This window comes from Anastrepha ludens, chromosome 6 (genome assembly GCF_028408465.1).
Source record: "Anastrepha ludens isolate Willacy chromosome 6, idAnaLude1.1, whole genome shotgun sequence".
Lineage (NCBI taxonomy): Eukaryota > Metazoa > Arthropoda > Insecta > Diptera > Tephritidae > Anastrepha > Anastrepha ludens.
In genome coordinates this window covers 97,030,620-97,046,900 of record NC_071502.1, presented here as the reverse complement: position 1 = coordinate 97,046,900, position 16,281 = coordinate 97,030,620, and the positions used below count along the sequence as shown (strand labels likewise).

The window sequence follows — 16,281 nt, the reverse complement described above, 5'->3', positions numbered from 1 at the left end:
GATGTTTTCATTATTCGTGGGATTTTTTGAACTTTTAATATTAGAGCGTGGCTGTGGGCATTGTTCTATTGGGATTGATTTTTCAATTTGAATTTGCTACTTTCTTCAATTTTTTTGCAGTTCCGGTATTTTATTTTTTTAATTTTTGTGTTTATAAGTTTTTTGCAAGGTGAGAATTGACTGGACTCTTTCAGAATTTATTTCAGGATCGAAGGAAGCAAAAATCGTGTAAAAAGAAAGGTAAATTATGTAATTTGGGCAGATGGAGGAGGAGCTAGGAATTTCTTGTTCATCAGGTTGATGAATTTTACCGCTCGTGTTATATGGGTACACCCTCCATTAATATGTATGTACATTATTTTAATTTAGAGCACAAAGCTTTAGTTTGAATTTGAAAAATTTCATTTACATACATGGCTTGATGCCCACTGTGGCCATATGGCATATGTAATGTATAGCAACTGCCATTGCTTTAACAGCGATTACTTCTTAGCAAACAATTTCAAATCCTCCGAATGCTTTCCAGCAATAAAAAAGCTTCTCATAAAAATGACCTGCCAGTTGAAGGCAGCAACAAATTGTAAGACGCTCCATAAAGAAATATGAATAAATTGCAAATCAAAGGACAAACAAAACAACTTCAGCTATTGTTACAAACTTTGTTGTTGTATTTCTCTTAGGGTTTGCGCTCGCCTGCCAGTAATTGGAACAGCAAAAGCAACAATAATGCCACACTTTTGCCATAACGAATGCGAGCAAATGCAGAGCCGGCTCAGTGCTGGCACGAGCTAGTATCGGTAGTGAAATTCCAATACTAGTACCTAATGTTTGGCATTCGGTCCCTCATAAACGCTTACATACACACATACACATGTGCACGCACACACAACTCATTTCAATGTACAGATATGTACATATAGTACATATATACAGGGACGCCGAGGCAAATCCGGAAAGCATTTAGGGAGGCCTGGAACAGTGACGTCAGATCCGAAGCTGATGATAAACATACAACTTTTTAAGGTATTATTTCTTGATTGACAATAGAGCGCGGTAGTAAGTGTTACAAGCAACGATGAGTCGAGAGCAGGCCAAGAGAGTTGTGATGCTAGAATTGCTTCATTTATTCCATTGCGCGGTGATTGAACATTGATTAGTAAATAGCTTCGAGACATTTGTATAAGGATACCATAACATTGTAATCTGTATCATTGAAATAAAGAAACAAAACGTTGAGCTTTACTTTTAAGTACAATATTCCAGATTTACGTGAACGACACTGTTCGTGAATTCGCGAGCATATATTTACTTTGCTGCCAGTGCAATATCCCAATTTATCGGTTGGGGGTGTATGTTGTTACTCTTCTCTGGTGCGGTATTTTGTTCTTCCCAATTCTATTGAAATACACAACTACATACATGCGCACATACAATGCTACGACTCTGGTGGTGGCTGCGCCTTCTAGAATTTTTGGAGAACGCGCAAATGCCGGCTGGTAATGAGCATAAATAGGAGCGTATGGCATTGTGAGAGTTCATTAGTTGAAAAACCGCCAAACATAGCTGAGCTGTGAGTGAAAAGCCAATTGCGACGCTGCTACAACTATAATAAAATTCTCAAAGAATTAAAGAAAAAATCGAAGAAGACCTACCACTTACAACTAGAAATATTGTGCATAATAAGCCAAGAAGAAATAGAGAGTTTTACGAAAGGCTGTCAAAACCACCGCAATTTTTCAAAATTGTTTTTGTGATTTCTTTAATATCATTACAACATTCATACACATACGAGAACATACATATAAGAGGCGCTGAGAAAGTTATTTTACAAAGCAGATAGTAGAAGGAATTAAAAACGAAATATTTTTAATATAAAAGTATAAATCAGCAATTTAAGTTACTTGCAAATAAATAAAAAAAAAAAGCTTACTCAGTATGAAAGTGGACGCTGCTACCCTGGAAGTCATTTCGCCAAAAGTGCAAATCACTGACAACTACATCGACACCGATTATGAGTATCAGACATCGCATGTCAAACGCACCGCCAATGGCAAAATTCAGGTAAGTGGCAAGCAAAACAAAAACCAAACGGGTGTGTGCGAAAATCAAAGCAGAAAATGAAAAAGATTTCATACATACATACATATGCACGCACATGTATAATCAGTTAATTGATGATTGAATATTAGGAAAAAGGTGCAAAATCCATCTATCTCTTCATGTTTACGATCGCAAATATTTATGTATGCGTAATAATTTATGTTTGTACACAATTTGGTATATAAATGGACAAATTAGCATATACTATGTAGAATGGTTATGTGCATGTCAGAATATTATTGGTTCGCCGTTTATCGATTTTCTTTCACAATTTTATATGTACGAATTTGGTGTAGCTGGAGCTTTGTTGCGATTCTGAAACTAAATACGTATGTATGTATTTACATACGTAAATATCACGACACTAATTTGGTTACGATGAACATTTTTGGACTTGATAAATTTTCATGAAAATTAAAAGGCGATGTAAGTTAATTTAAGTAAAAATTTACTTGTTTATCGAAATTTGAGCTTTTTGTGCTAAGTAAGCGTAAGAATTGTACGTAATAGCAGCATTAGTGCAGAGCATTCAGGAAGAATAAGTAATAACTTAAACATGAAAGATAATATTTACATGATTATAAATAATAATATGCTAATCTTTACACTTCTCTAGCGAAACACACGTATTTTAAAATGTTATACAGTGAAATTCCCCATTACGGACAGTCCTTATAACCGGACAGCTCCAATAACCGGACAAATTTTGGGTACACAGGTTTTTCATTCATTTTTTCATACAAATATCATCCTAATAAACGAACACTCTAATAACCGGACGCGGACAAAGTATTTCAAACCATTTTCATAAAAGAAATTTCTCATAAACGGACAAAATTCAAAAATATCACAGCAAGCTTTGTTGTTCATTATAAAAATTAAATAGGTGATTCTCCTTTTAACATGTATGCACACATTCAAGTCCTGTGTTTTAAATTAAGAGTAGTTTTCCGTTCAGTTTGTTAAGTCAGTTGCATGCGAATGGTTGCGCTCAAAGTTCGTAATAAAATGGCGCCGAAAAAGAAGGTACTTTCTATTAAAGAAAAAATGGAAATTATTAATGTTTTCGAAAAAGATAAATTATCAGTACGTGGAATTGCAAAAAGGTAAAGTACAGTGAGCCCAAAAATTTAATGGTAGGTACACGTTTCTTTTGCTTTGAGAGGTTCAATATTGGCAAAACACTAGCTGCTGAAATCAATAAAAATAAAGAAAAAATTCGTTCTAAATGGGAGTCTGGAGTTAATGTTCATCAAAAGCGAAGCTTTCTTAAAGAAGGCGGCTCTGAAATAGACAAGATGTGTTTTAATTGGATCGCTAAAGCTAGAAGTCAAAACATTCCGATTTCTGGTCCCATTTTGAAAGCAAAGGCAATGGAAATTGCAGGCAAACTGGATGTACCTAATTTTAATGCTTCAGATGGATGGTTAAACAAATGGCGAATAAAGAATAATGTTGCTTTCAAATGCGTATCTGGTGAAGCTGCAGATGTAAACCAGGATGGTGTCGAACAGTTTAGGACAAAACTGCCATCTCTGTTGACCGGTTACAAGCCTCAAGACATTTAGAACGCAGACGAAAGTGGGCTTTTTTTTCGTGCCTTATCTGATAAAACCCTCGCTCTTAAATCCGAAAAATGCGTGGGCGGTACACTATCAAAGGAAAGACTTACAATTTTGTTCTGTGCTAACATGGCTGGAGATAAGGAGCTGCTTTTGGTTATAGGTAAAGCAGCCCGTCCTCGATCTTTTAAACATGTTCCAATCGCAAAACTGCTAGTGGATTGGAAGTCTAATAAAAAAGCATGGATGACTCGAGAAGTAATGAGTGAATGGCTGCATCAGTTCAATCGAAGATTGAAAACCCAGAATCGAAAAATTATCTTGTTTTTAGATAACGCGGCTTCTCACCCAAAGGAATTAAACTTAACCAACATAAAAATTAATTTCTTGGCGCCAAATACAACGGCAGTTAGCCAAACCCTTGATCAAGGTATAATCCAAAATTTTAAAACTTTGTACATATAGAAGCTTAGTTTAAAAACACTAGTATGGAAATGTAAAGACTTGAACAATGTACTTAATCGATATATGTACATATATGTATTTATATACAATACTAAAGTATGCAAATATTCTTTACTTCCAAAAATTTCTTAAATAAACTAGGTACAATACAATTTATATGTGTGGTATATATTTTGTGACTTCATCCCTTATAAGCGGACATCTCCCATAGCCGGACAAAAACACTGCGACGGTGAGTGTCCGGTTATAAGGAATTTCACTGTATATCGTTTAACAGAACTAAAATTTTTCCGGCAGCTTGTTTTTAATGCTACAGATTCCTTTTAATTTTATTTCTACATCGATTGAGCATATTTTTAATTTGTATTTGAAAATAGTGGTTGTTAATAGTGATAAATTTAAATTTATTAATAATAATTAATAATTAGTTAATAATTTTAAATTTATTAATATAATAACTAGCTTTAATCCGCGGCCCCGCTCGCGTAGGAGTAGTTTTGAGCGATTTAGGATATGTATATAAAAGAATTACAAACAATAATTTCATAGAAAATAATTTTTTATTAATAAATAAATAAATAAATAAAAACAACCAATCAGAAAAATATGAAGCAAAATTATTTTTATTAATTTTCTATCTCAGACCGTTTTTGAACTTTGCATTTGGGTCATAGTTGAACAGCTTATGCGGATTATGAAGTCTAGAGTGTACTATAAATAGTGGGAAATAGGAAAAACTAAGATTTTTTAAATTAAATTTAAGCAAATATTCGATTATTAGTGACGAATGAGAGTGGTGGCGCGGCCTGGGGGCTATGGGAAGGGAGTTCCATCATAAAAACATGCCTATAACCTTCATTGCGTGAAAATATGAATGTATAAAAATTTGTACCTCATTTGGCGTTGTCGTTTCGTAGTGATGCGCGGACAACGTACAGACATTCACCTTTATAGTATAGGTAATAGTTTTTTATATATTAAATTTTCCACGCCTAATTAAAATTACATATCATTAATATGTGCTCATAAATATTACTTTATTGCATTATTTGTGTTTTATAAGTATTTTTAATTCTGAAAATTTATTTTTCCCCAAAATGGCAAAATATTTACAAAAAATGTAAAAGTAAAAAAAAATTTTTTTTTGTAATTAATTTTTAATTAATGTTCGTTCCGATCAACTTTGTAATAGACAAATGTTCTAAATTTCGCTTTTTTCGCTTGTTAAACAATAATAATGGGATGATTGATGAAGATGATTTTTTTTTTTTTTTGCTCTTTTTTATTTTTAGGTACTAAATTTTCCAATTTATATTCTACTTTGCTTTATATTATTATAATATAATACATTATAATTTTTATAGTTTAGTTTACTTAATATAATTACATATACTGCATTTTATTTTATTTAGGCTTGATAAAAAATATGTTCTGGAATAAATAATATATGTTTAATTTTTTTCATCTACATTTTTTCATTAATAAAGAAAACATAATACGAATAAAAGCTAGAAGTATTTTTTCAAAACTTGTTTATACATACATAATAATGTAGCTGACAATTTTTAATTAACACACATCAGTCTAGCAACTGACAATTCGACTCACCATAAAAAAAAATTAAGCAATAGAAACGGAGAAGTAAGAAAAGTGTTGAAAATTTGAACATTGAAACATAAATAAAAAATAAAAAATATGCAATGTGCTTCACATTTTTCACACAAAATAAATCGATATACATACATGCATACATATATTCTGTATAATATTTTTATTTATTTTACTTTGTTTTATTTTATTTTGTTTTATTTTGTTACACTTTGCTTCATTTTATTTCATTTGGTTTTATTTCATTCACTAAAATTATATGATAAATATCAGGTTTTGTTCTTTTTTTCTCACGAGTAAGTAAACTTTTTGTTTTTGCAATTCGACCTTAGCCGTGAAAAGTCTTCATCTTCTGCATCTAGCAACTGTAAATACCATATACACACATATATGGACGTGTATACAAAAATGGAGTAATACACATAGAAACATTATGTATCTTACGTTTTTTACTTACATACGCGCATGCATAAACACCAATTTATATAAGTATGTACATATGTATGCACGCCCGTAAAAATTATTTATAGACAGTTAAAGCTTACCTACCGCACATATTGTGTGGCTCATCGTAAGCAAAAAGAAACAATGAAAGTAAAAATAAAATACATACATATGTACTTATTATAAAAAGAAGGAAACAATTAACTATGAAGTAAACATTAAAAAAGTTATTGCAATAGAAAAAAGTTCGGCTGTCCGTGCCAAACACAATTCTTTTACTTTTTCTTAATATAATATTTATGATTTCTTAATATATGCAAATGTGTGTGCATACTTTCATACACCCGTATATAAGTATATAATTGTAAATAGATCAAAAGAAGCTAACGAAACAAAAGCAAACTCAAAAAGTACAACAATGGAACCCAAGTAATATGAAGGCGTCTTCTGTCTCCCGCTATGCTCTCGCATATTCTAACACAAACACCTCAGCTGATATATTGACATTCACAAGCATGTTTTTGTTATTATTGTTGAGTAGCGTGCTGCGTTTGCTTTATATAAAACATAAACAATGTGCAAATAATAGTGTGGGAGCACATCAACCTTCCATCTTCCTGAGTACTACACTCTCACTCACTTCTAAGAATACATACATATTTATATACATAGTACAATTAAACCGCCTGTGTTGAACTAAAAGTGAAAAGTGCAACTGGAAGTGGAATATTCCATGCATTTGTACGCACTCAGAGAAATTGTAAGTTGTTGGTAATACAAGTAGTGTTAGTGCAAGTGGGTGGTGGGAAATGAATCAATGATCAGCTGTTGCTCTGTTGCATGCATCCGATTGACACACTTGTGCTTACACTATTTTGCCCACCAGAGCCGGAGAGTTCAGGTTCAAGGTCATCAACTAGGCGAGAGCGAAAAGTCAGCAATGCAAATGTAAGCGCTCTTTATCCACGGGTTATTTTTTGTTTACTTTTTTACCTAAAGTGAGTGAGTTCTGCAGCTGGAAAGGGTGGCGGGAAAATTAAAGATAATGGAAAATGTTAGTAGGGAAGCTTTTGCGTATTATTAGTGTATAGTTATAGTGTCTGCTTGTGATTTCAGATTTGGTAATCACACTTGAATTTGTTAAATGGTTTAATATTTTTATTTATTAAACGTAATGTTTATCAACTTTATATATGAATGTATATACATTATTTGCGGTATACGATTACGCCTTCACATTAGCAAACGCGTTTGCTTATAATTACATACATACACACATACATTCATTCATAGGAAGATAATATAAATATTTCACATATCACTTTGAATATTCAATAATATGTATGCATGTGGATTAAATCTTTCAAAATAAAATAGGCCTTTACAATAAACTGTAAATAAATAATCAAGAACAAGTAAGGTTTTATCAAAATTTACTTGCATCCATAGTCTACATAAAGTATTTACATAAAGCTGAAAATGTCACACTGATCACTACAAATCCTTTGTTTGTTGTTGTTGTATTGAAAAATGTTGTTGTTGTTGAAATCTTTAGAGTAACAAATTTAAATCAGAACAACGGTATTTCTCACTTTAAAGCAAACGCTTGAATTTAAGCCTCCTGGCTCAAAAGTATTTACATACCTATGTACATATATTTTATTTGACGCAATTAATTACTTTTGACGCTAATACTTTTGACGCCAGAAGGCATAAATTCAGGCCTTTCCATTAATGTGAAATATACCATTGCTTTCTTTGAATTTGCATATTTGCATACTCTAAAGATTTCACCAACAACAACATTTTTCAATAGCGTTGTTTAACAACAACAAACAAAGGCTTTCTAGTAAACAGTGTGACAGTTTCAGCTTTGTGTAAATACTTTAGATTATGGGTGTATATAGAGTTTTTGTAATTTGAATTTTGATAAAGACAATGAATTCCATTTCAAATGTGTTCTTATTTATGTGCCTATGGGTGTATATCTGTAAAGTGCAAAGATCGCATATGAAATGCAACATGCTTTACGACAAAGAGATCAGCAATGTTTTTCAATTTTGTTCAAATTAAAATGTATTGCCATGCGAATAATTTTTGGCATTTATGTGGATTTATGGGATCTATATATTTCATGAGTAACAAGTATGATTCATACACACTTTTTTTTTGCCTTTTGAGGTATGATTACTTATGTTTGTTTATTGGTTTTTTTATTATGCCCCTTGTTACAGACATATCTACATACATTGGGAATGTTGGGGAACACTTGTATTATTTGTTGTCGTAAAATTGAATTGTTATTGCTTACCTTTTCACGCACTTTTATCACTGCATATTTTTTTGTTTGTTTCGTTTTTGTTTTATTAACGATTCTTACACACAGAAGCGTAGACAGACATACATACATATCTATAAAAGAATGCTAATAAGCAATTTTCACTTGATAATTTTACTTGTTTCAAGAAAACCATACAATACAATCGCTACTCGCCCTCCATAATTCGGAAGAATTCAACCGTATGATAGCGAATCACAACATATGATAACTTAAATTAAGGAAGTAATCATACAAGCATATGGCAGTAATAAAATCTAGTGGTTTTTTTCTTAAATATTATTATTATTCCTTTTATCATTTAAATTTAAATCCATATTAATAAATTCAGTTAAGATTTATGGGCGCAACACGCATATTCGTCAAATAGTTATGTTCGTTTCTGGTTAATCGCGTGCCTCGTTCGTGTCAGTTGTTGAGAGTAGAAGGCCGATTTGAGTAGTAGAGCTGCTCCCCTCTCTTAGTAAAACGGTGTTCATATAATAATCTTTGGGAACTCATTCACAATACCCATTGGACAACAACTTGTTTGAGATTCTAATTTAATATACAATATGAAATTGGAGTACTGCACTTGAAAAATTGCTAAATAAGTAATTTTTTATTGTTTTTCCTTTCTTCTTTCGCTTTAATAAGCAAACTTCAACTAATACATTGACTAGTTCTCTCAGAGGTTCGCAAAAACTTTCTATATTATTTACAAAAGGAATAGACCTACAGTAACGAATACGCTATACTTAAAAGAGAAAAAATACAAAGAGGGGACATTTTCCTGACATATAACAGATAACCAATAACTATAAGGAAACGAGTATACATTTACGAAGTTAAATTAGTACCATAGAGAAAAAGTATTAAATAAGTAAGTTTATGAGACCATTAAAGGAATGAGAGTTTGTAAAAGTAGCAGCAATGTTCACCATTCACGACTGTAGTTCAAGATCGGTCTGTATTTCTTCGGGCAATTTTGCTCCACCTTTTATGTTTACAAAGAAGATTTCCATCACTCAAAATTGATTTTTTGGTACACAATTGGATGATTAATTTGGCATATAAGATATATATAGATTTTTATAATTTCCAACATTTTCTTCTAGTAAGCTTGCAAATGTGAATGTCGGAATATATTACTCACACTTTAAATAAATAAATATGCATAAAGGATGAGTAAGTAGGTAGGCAAGGGTGTTGACAAGATATATAGAGTTAACAAGTTCCGCAGATTTATGAATTTAACAAAACAAAAAACATTTTAGACATGTCTGCACGAAACTAGTAGGTGTGTCGTCGGGGTAATGGAGCAATAAAGCAAATAAATTAGGCTGCCTCATTAGAAAAAAATTACATTTTTCCACTGAAATTTTAAATTTATTATACGAATATTTTAAAATTGCTTACCCTACCAAATTCCGGTGCATTATTCCTTTGTTGACTTAAGATCCTGAATTTAATTATAGTATTATCGACGGCGGCCGCCGTAGCCGAATGGGTTGGTGCGTGATTACCATTCGGAATTCACTGAGAGATCGTTGGTTCGAATCTCGGTGAAAGCAAAATTAATAAAAACATTTTTCTAATAGCGGTCGCCCCTCGGCAGGCAATGGCAAACCTCCGAGTGTATTTCTGCCATGAAAAAACTCCTCATAAAAATATCTGCCGTTTGGAGTCGGCTTGAAACTGTAGGTCCCTCCATTTGTGGGACAACATCAACACGCACACCGCAAATAGGAGGAGGAGCTCGGCCAAGCACCTAACAGAAGTGTACGCGCCAATTATTTTTTTTTTTTTTATTATCCCATTTGAGTGCCAGTAGTTAACTCGGTTACTAATACTCGTGGTCTTTTTGAATGTTAGAGGGTCGTTTTGGAGTTCGAGAAATAAACTTTATTTTAGTGATATTTTGTCTCAAGTCTAAAAGAACTCTCGTTTACATCATTAACATTTCCACTCTTTCCTCCCCCTCTCATTATAGGTTCACCCCGAGACAACTGGGCTCAAGATTCGCACCGATCGCCGTGTACCTAAATTGGGTCTTATGCTTGTCGGCTGGGGCGGCAATAACGGCTCAACACTCACGGCTGCTTTAGAGGCTAATCGCCGTCAATTGCAATGGCGCAAACGCACTGGCATACAGAAAGCCAACTGGTTCGGTTCTATTACGCAGGCATCGACCGTACTAATTGGTTCCGATGAGGATGGCAAGGATTGTAATGTGCCCATGAAAGATCTCGTGCCCATGGTTAATCCCGATGATATCATCGTCGACGGTTGGGACATTAGCTCGTTGAATATTGCTGAGGCCATGCAACGTGCCCAAGTATTGGATATTGAGCTGCAAGATCAATTATATAAGGATTTGTCGGCACTCAAGCCACGGCCATCTATTTACGACCCGGATTTCATTGCAGCCAATCAGAATGATCGCGCTGACAATCTTATTAAGGGTACTAAATTTGAGCAATATGAACAGTTGCGTCGCGACATACGTGATTTCAAACAGACATCTGGTGTGGATAAGGTGGTCATATTGTGGACTGCTAATACGGAGCGATTCTGTCGTATAGAAAAGGGTTTGAACACCACCATGGCAGAGTTGGAGGCATCGTTGAAGGTAAACAAGGCGGAGATATCGCCTTCGACTATTTTTGCAATGGCAAGCATTGATGAGGGTGTAAGTAGAATTGTTAAGCGGAAGAGTGAGAGAGGAAAATATTTATTATTTTTTTTGGTTTCGTGATTGCAGTGCACCTACATCAATGGCTCACCGCAAAATACTTTTGTACCTGGTCTCATTGAATTGGCTGAGCACAAGGGAGTCTTTATCGCTGGCGACGACTTCAAATCGGGACAAACTAAGCTAAAGTCGGTGTTGGTCGATTTCTTGGTGGGCGCGGGTATTAAGCCAGTGTCCATTGTGAGTTACAATCATTTGGGCAACAACGATGGCAAGAACTTGTCTGCGCCGCAGCAGTTCCGCTCGAAAGAGGTGAGTCGATTAGTTAATAAATTAGTAGGGTTGATTTTAAAAGGAATCACGAAAACCCTCTACAAAAATTTCGAGCTAAATCATTTGAGCTAATTGACTTATATTCTTCCGCCTCTCTCTATGTGACCTCTTTTACAGATCTCAAAGAGCAATGTCGTCGACGACATGGTCGAATCGAACGCGGTGCTTTACAAACCCAACGAACATCCCGATCACGTGGTAGTCATCAAGTATGTACCCTATGTGGGTGACAGCAAGCGTGCCATGGATGAGTACACCTCGGAAATTATGATGGGCGGCCATAATACGCTCGTCATACACAATACCTGTGAGGATTCGCTACTTGCCTCGCCGCTCATTCTCGACTTGGTCATCTTGGGCGAATTATGTTCACGCATACAGCTCAAGAGTGGTGAACGCGCCGACGCTCCATGGATCTCCTTCAGTCCAGTGCTCTCGTTGCTCAGCTATTTATGCAAGGCGCCATTGGTGCCACATGGTGCACAAGTGGTAAATTCACTTTTCCGCCAACGTTCGGCTATTGAGAATATCTTACGCGGCTGCATTGGTCTGCCACCCAACTCGCATATGATGTTGGACCAACGTTTTGATTTTGCGTCTATCACCAATGAGCCGCCTACAAAGAAATTGAAAGGAGTAGCGAATAACTTTGCCGCCGAGTTGAATGGAAACAAAGCCAATGGTCATATCGCCAAGGTAGCAGCGAAGGTGGCGTCCAATGGTCATTATGCCAATGGTAATGCGAATGGTCTTCTGAATCATTAATAAGTGATGAAAAGATGGAAGCGGATGCAGTATGTTGATGAATAGGAGGGCAATTAGTATTAAAGTTTATATGTATGTATCAGTATGCATCATTCCCTACAACCTCATCCCTTTTTTATGTTGTTTTTCAAATCACTTTTTTCCACCAACACCTTTTGAGTGCTTTTTGTTTCTGAAGGTCCAATTTATGAGTGCTCTGAATGTTTAAACTCCGTTTAACCCTGTAATATTGCGCGTTTAAATTCGGTTTACCCCAGTTAAATGTGCACTGGAAAGCAGCGTTAAACTTACGCTGAGAAACTGGGCTAAATGGCGCAATTTGCCGGCAATTTATAAATTAGTACATACTCTGTAGTTTTTAGCCGATATATGTGTATATACATGTAAAAATATATTCCTTAAAAAATATGGTAATTATCTATTTTACAACCCAGGAGTAAAATTTCATCAGAAGTATTAGGTATGGCTGTCAATCGACAGGTTTCGGTGCCCATTGTAATATTCCAATAACGCAGTTAACGGGTTAAAAGAATTGCGTTGGCGCAGGTAAAATAGATAATCACCCAAAATATTCCATACGAGAAATAGTTTTGCATACAAATAAAGCATTGTTGACTATTTTCACCTGTTGTGGCATATTTGATATCAAAACTTTTTGAAATGTACCTAAATATATATTTTTAATAAAAATAATTGTACTATATTACAAGTAAAGAAACGGTAATAGAAAAGTGAGAAATTGGGTCGCATTTTCAGGAAAATTTATATAAATTAATGAAAATTAATTAGAATGGTATATAAAAATATAACTTGAATAAATTGTGAAGAATTCAATTTTTCGAAAAGAAATAAAAGAAAAATTATTAACTTCAACAAAGAGTAGTATTTAATTTTTGTGAACTATTGTACATATTTAAAGCATTTCGCTAGTGTTGAGTATTTGCTGGAAATTGTAATTAAATTGTTTCGTCTGGTTGGACAAAAACCAAAAAAAGATCCGCATATTTTTCTCAGTACTTAGCATTTCATTAAGAACTATTTTAAGCCCGAATTTTATTTTTGAATGCAATAAGTTTAACTATTCAAACAAGAAAAAAAAAGTTTATAAAATTTTTAGTTTTAATTCTCATTGAAAAGGTTGATACATTTAAACAAATTGTACGTGAATTGTCTAAAAACCACAAACACATTGTTTTTAATAAAGAATGGTAGTACCGATTTCAATGGAAACTATTTATGTTTTTTATATTCTTATGCTTTGGCGGCGGTCGCCGTAGTCGAACGGGTTGTTTCGTGACAACCATTAGGAATTCAGAGAGAACATAGGTTCGAATCTCGGTGAAACACCAAAATGAAGAAAAAGTTTTTTTCTAATAGCGGTCGCCCCTCGGCAGGCAATGGCAAACCTCCTAGTGTATTTCTGCCATGAAAAAGCTTCTCATAAAAAATATCTGCCGTTCGGAGAGGGCTTGAAACTGTAGGTTCCTCCATATGTGGAACATCATCAAGACGCACATCACAAATAGGAGGAGGAGTTTGGCCAAACACCCAAAAAGGGTGTATGCACCAATTATATATAGTATATATGCTTTGGAGGCTGTTCACCGCACTCAATAGTTACAGCAATATTGCGAGCCTGGATATTTTTGGATGGCCTGTTGCTGATACTGAGCTGATTAGCTGTCGCAAAATTTCAGATGTTAGGTCTGCTCATGAAGCAAATAATTTGTAACATTTGTTGAACCCTGTAACATTTGTTACAAATTATCTAGTTTTGGTGTTTATGTACATACCTAAATTTTTGCAGAGTAGGCGAAAGTGAGAGAGCAAAATGACCCGTCATTTTGAGGGGAAATTGCAAGTTTTTACTTGATAAATTTTTACTTGTAAGAATTTGCAAGTGAGAAAAACAGCTGATCGCAAAGTGAAAATAAACGCGAATTAAATATTGCGAATTGAGTCAAAGTTCTAAATTTAAATAAAAATGGTAATAAAGTGAAAAATGTAAGTAAATATTGGGTATGGGAATAAGTTTTCGCCCTCGTAAAAGAGGTGTCGCTGCTATTACTATTTATGTGTTCGCTCTAGTGATTTGAAGATGTATATATGGTCTCGATCGCAGTAGTTGACATTCGTTTGAAGCGTAAAGATCCTTTTTTATCTGCCATCAAAAATGTCTACGTTCGTCCCGAATATAGTACATACTTACTGTGGGCAAAAAGTAAGGTGAATTTATTTGTCAAACTTCGCGGGATTAAAATTTCGCTCTAGTTATCTTTTTCATGAGTTGGCAGCACTGTTAATAACATCTGGGCCAACTTTCATGTGAATGGCATTATCAGTAATATATTTACGCTTGTGTTTACCAAACGACCAAGAGTGCATTTTTCGATTTTTACAATGTCTGATTTGATTGAGCAGAGAAGTGCCATCAAATTTTGTTTGCGGAATGAAATTTCGGCTGCGGAAACGTTTAGCATGTTGCAGAAGGCATTTGGTGATTCGATCATGTCGCAGAAAAATGTTTATAAGTGGTACAAAGACTTCAAAGAGGGTCGAGAACGTGTTGATGACTTGGAGCGCTCCGGACGACCATCGACGCCAACAGGTGACCAACACGCCAATAAAGTGAAGGAGTTAGTGCTCAAAAATCGTCGGTTGACTCTTAAAGACCTTACTGATATGATCGGAATATCAGAGGATCTGTGACAACCATTTTGAAAGACCATATTGGCCTACGAAAAGTCAAATCTCGTTTGGTACCGAAAACTCTCAATTTCTTGGAAAAAAGTCGTCGCGTTGATGTGTGTGAAACAATGCTTTCGGACTATCAGGGCAAGCTCAAATGCATCATTACGGGAGATGAGACTTGGATTTATGCTTACGACCCTGAAACAACCGACAAATCAAGCGAATATCGTGCTAAAGGCGAGGCCAGACCGAAAAGAGCACGTCAAAGTCGTTCAAAAATAAAGGTCATGATGATAGTTTTTTCGATTTTCGTGGTGTGGTGCACTATGAATTCCTTCCACCTAGCCAAAATGTTAATAAAGAATATTATTTGAGCATTGTGCGTCGTTTACGTGAAGCAATTCGTCTAAAAAGACCAGAATTATGGGCCAACAACTCTTGGTTTTTGCATCTCGATAATGCACCGTCTCACACTGCACTCGTTCTTCGTGACCATTTCGCCAAAAATTCCACGCATATCGTTCCGCAACCACCATATTCGCCTGATTTGGCTCCGTGTGACTTCTGGCTATTCCCAAAACTCAGTAGACCACTCCGGGGAACGCGTTTCGAGTCGATTGAGGAGATAAAAGCTGAATCGAAGAAGGTGCTGATGGCTATACCGGAAATGGACTATTTGGCATGTTTCGGGGGTTGAAAAAATCGTTGGCATAAGTGTATTTCATCGAGAGGGGATTATTTTGAGGGGGATGAAATTGATTTATAAGAAAAAATAAAGATTTTTCATTTTACAACCAAATTCACCTTACTTTTTGCCCACAGAGTATATTGATCAATATTTACGTTAATCACGATCTATCAAATACAACTTGTAAAGAGTGGTTCCAACGCTTCCAAAGTGGCAATTTCGACGTGAGTGATAAAGATAAAAAATTCGAAGATACTCAACTACAACAATTATTGGATGAAGACACATGTCGATGGATGTTGACAAATCAACCGTCGGTTAACGTTTGCACGCGATGGGAATGCTCCAGAAAGCAGGTAACGGGGTGCCACATCAATTGAAGGAGAGGGATGTCGAGAGACATTTGGTGACGTGTGAGATGCTTCTTGAACGGCAGAAAAGAAAAGAATGGCATGCGTCTGAATGGAGCTCTCAAAGAAAAGCGGCCGGAATGGGACGGTAGACATGACAAACTGATTTAGCTGAACTCGAAACTGAAAAGAACTGGAGTTTTTTGTCAGAAGAATCCGTATGCTGCCTGAAAGATGAAGTAAAGTTGTAGCTTCCAATGGCA

The 16,281-nt window shown here is 35.0% G+C and overlaps 1 protein-coding gene across 1 annotated transcript; it reads left to right on the top strand.

Moving 5' to 3' along the window:
* Positions 1 to 1,527: 1,527 nt before the first annotated feature.
* Positions 1,528 to 13,522, top strand: LOC128866179 (inositol-3-phosphate synthase). Its single transcript, XM_054106707.1, has 4 exons — positions 1,528 to 2,061; positions 10,490 to 11,188; positions 11,261 to 11,503; positions 11,642 to 13,522. The coding sequence occupies exons 1-4, from the start codon at positions 1,936 to 1,938 to the stop codon at positions 12,287 to 12,289; spliced, it is 1,716 nt and encodes a 571-aa protein (XP_053962682.1). The 5' UTR covers positions 1,528 to 1,935; the 3' UTR covers positions 12,290 to 13,522.
* The last annotated feature ends 2,759 nt before the right edge of the window (positions 13,523 to 16,281 follow it).

Excerpts from the sequence above, each read along its gene's own strand:
- LOC128866179 (XM_054106707.1), top strand. The coding sequence starts at position 1,936 with ATGAAAGTGGACGCTGCTACCCTGGAAGTCATTTCGCCAAAAGTGCAA. Across the intron at positions 11,189-11,260 it reads TGGCAAGCATTGATGAGGGT|TGCACCTACATCAATGGCTC; the intron begins GTAAGTAGAATT and ends TCGTGATTGCAG. Across the intron at positions 11,504-11,641 it reads AGCAGTTCCGCTCGAAAGAG|ATCTCAAAGAGCAATGTCGT; the intron begins GTGAGTCGATTA and ends CCTCTTTTACAG.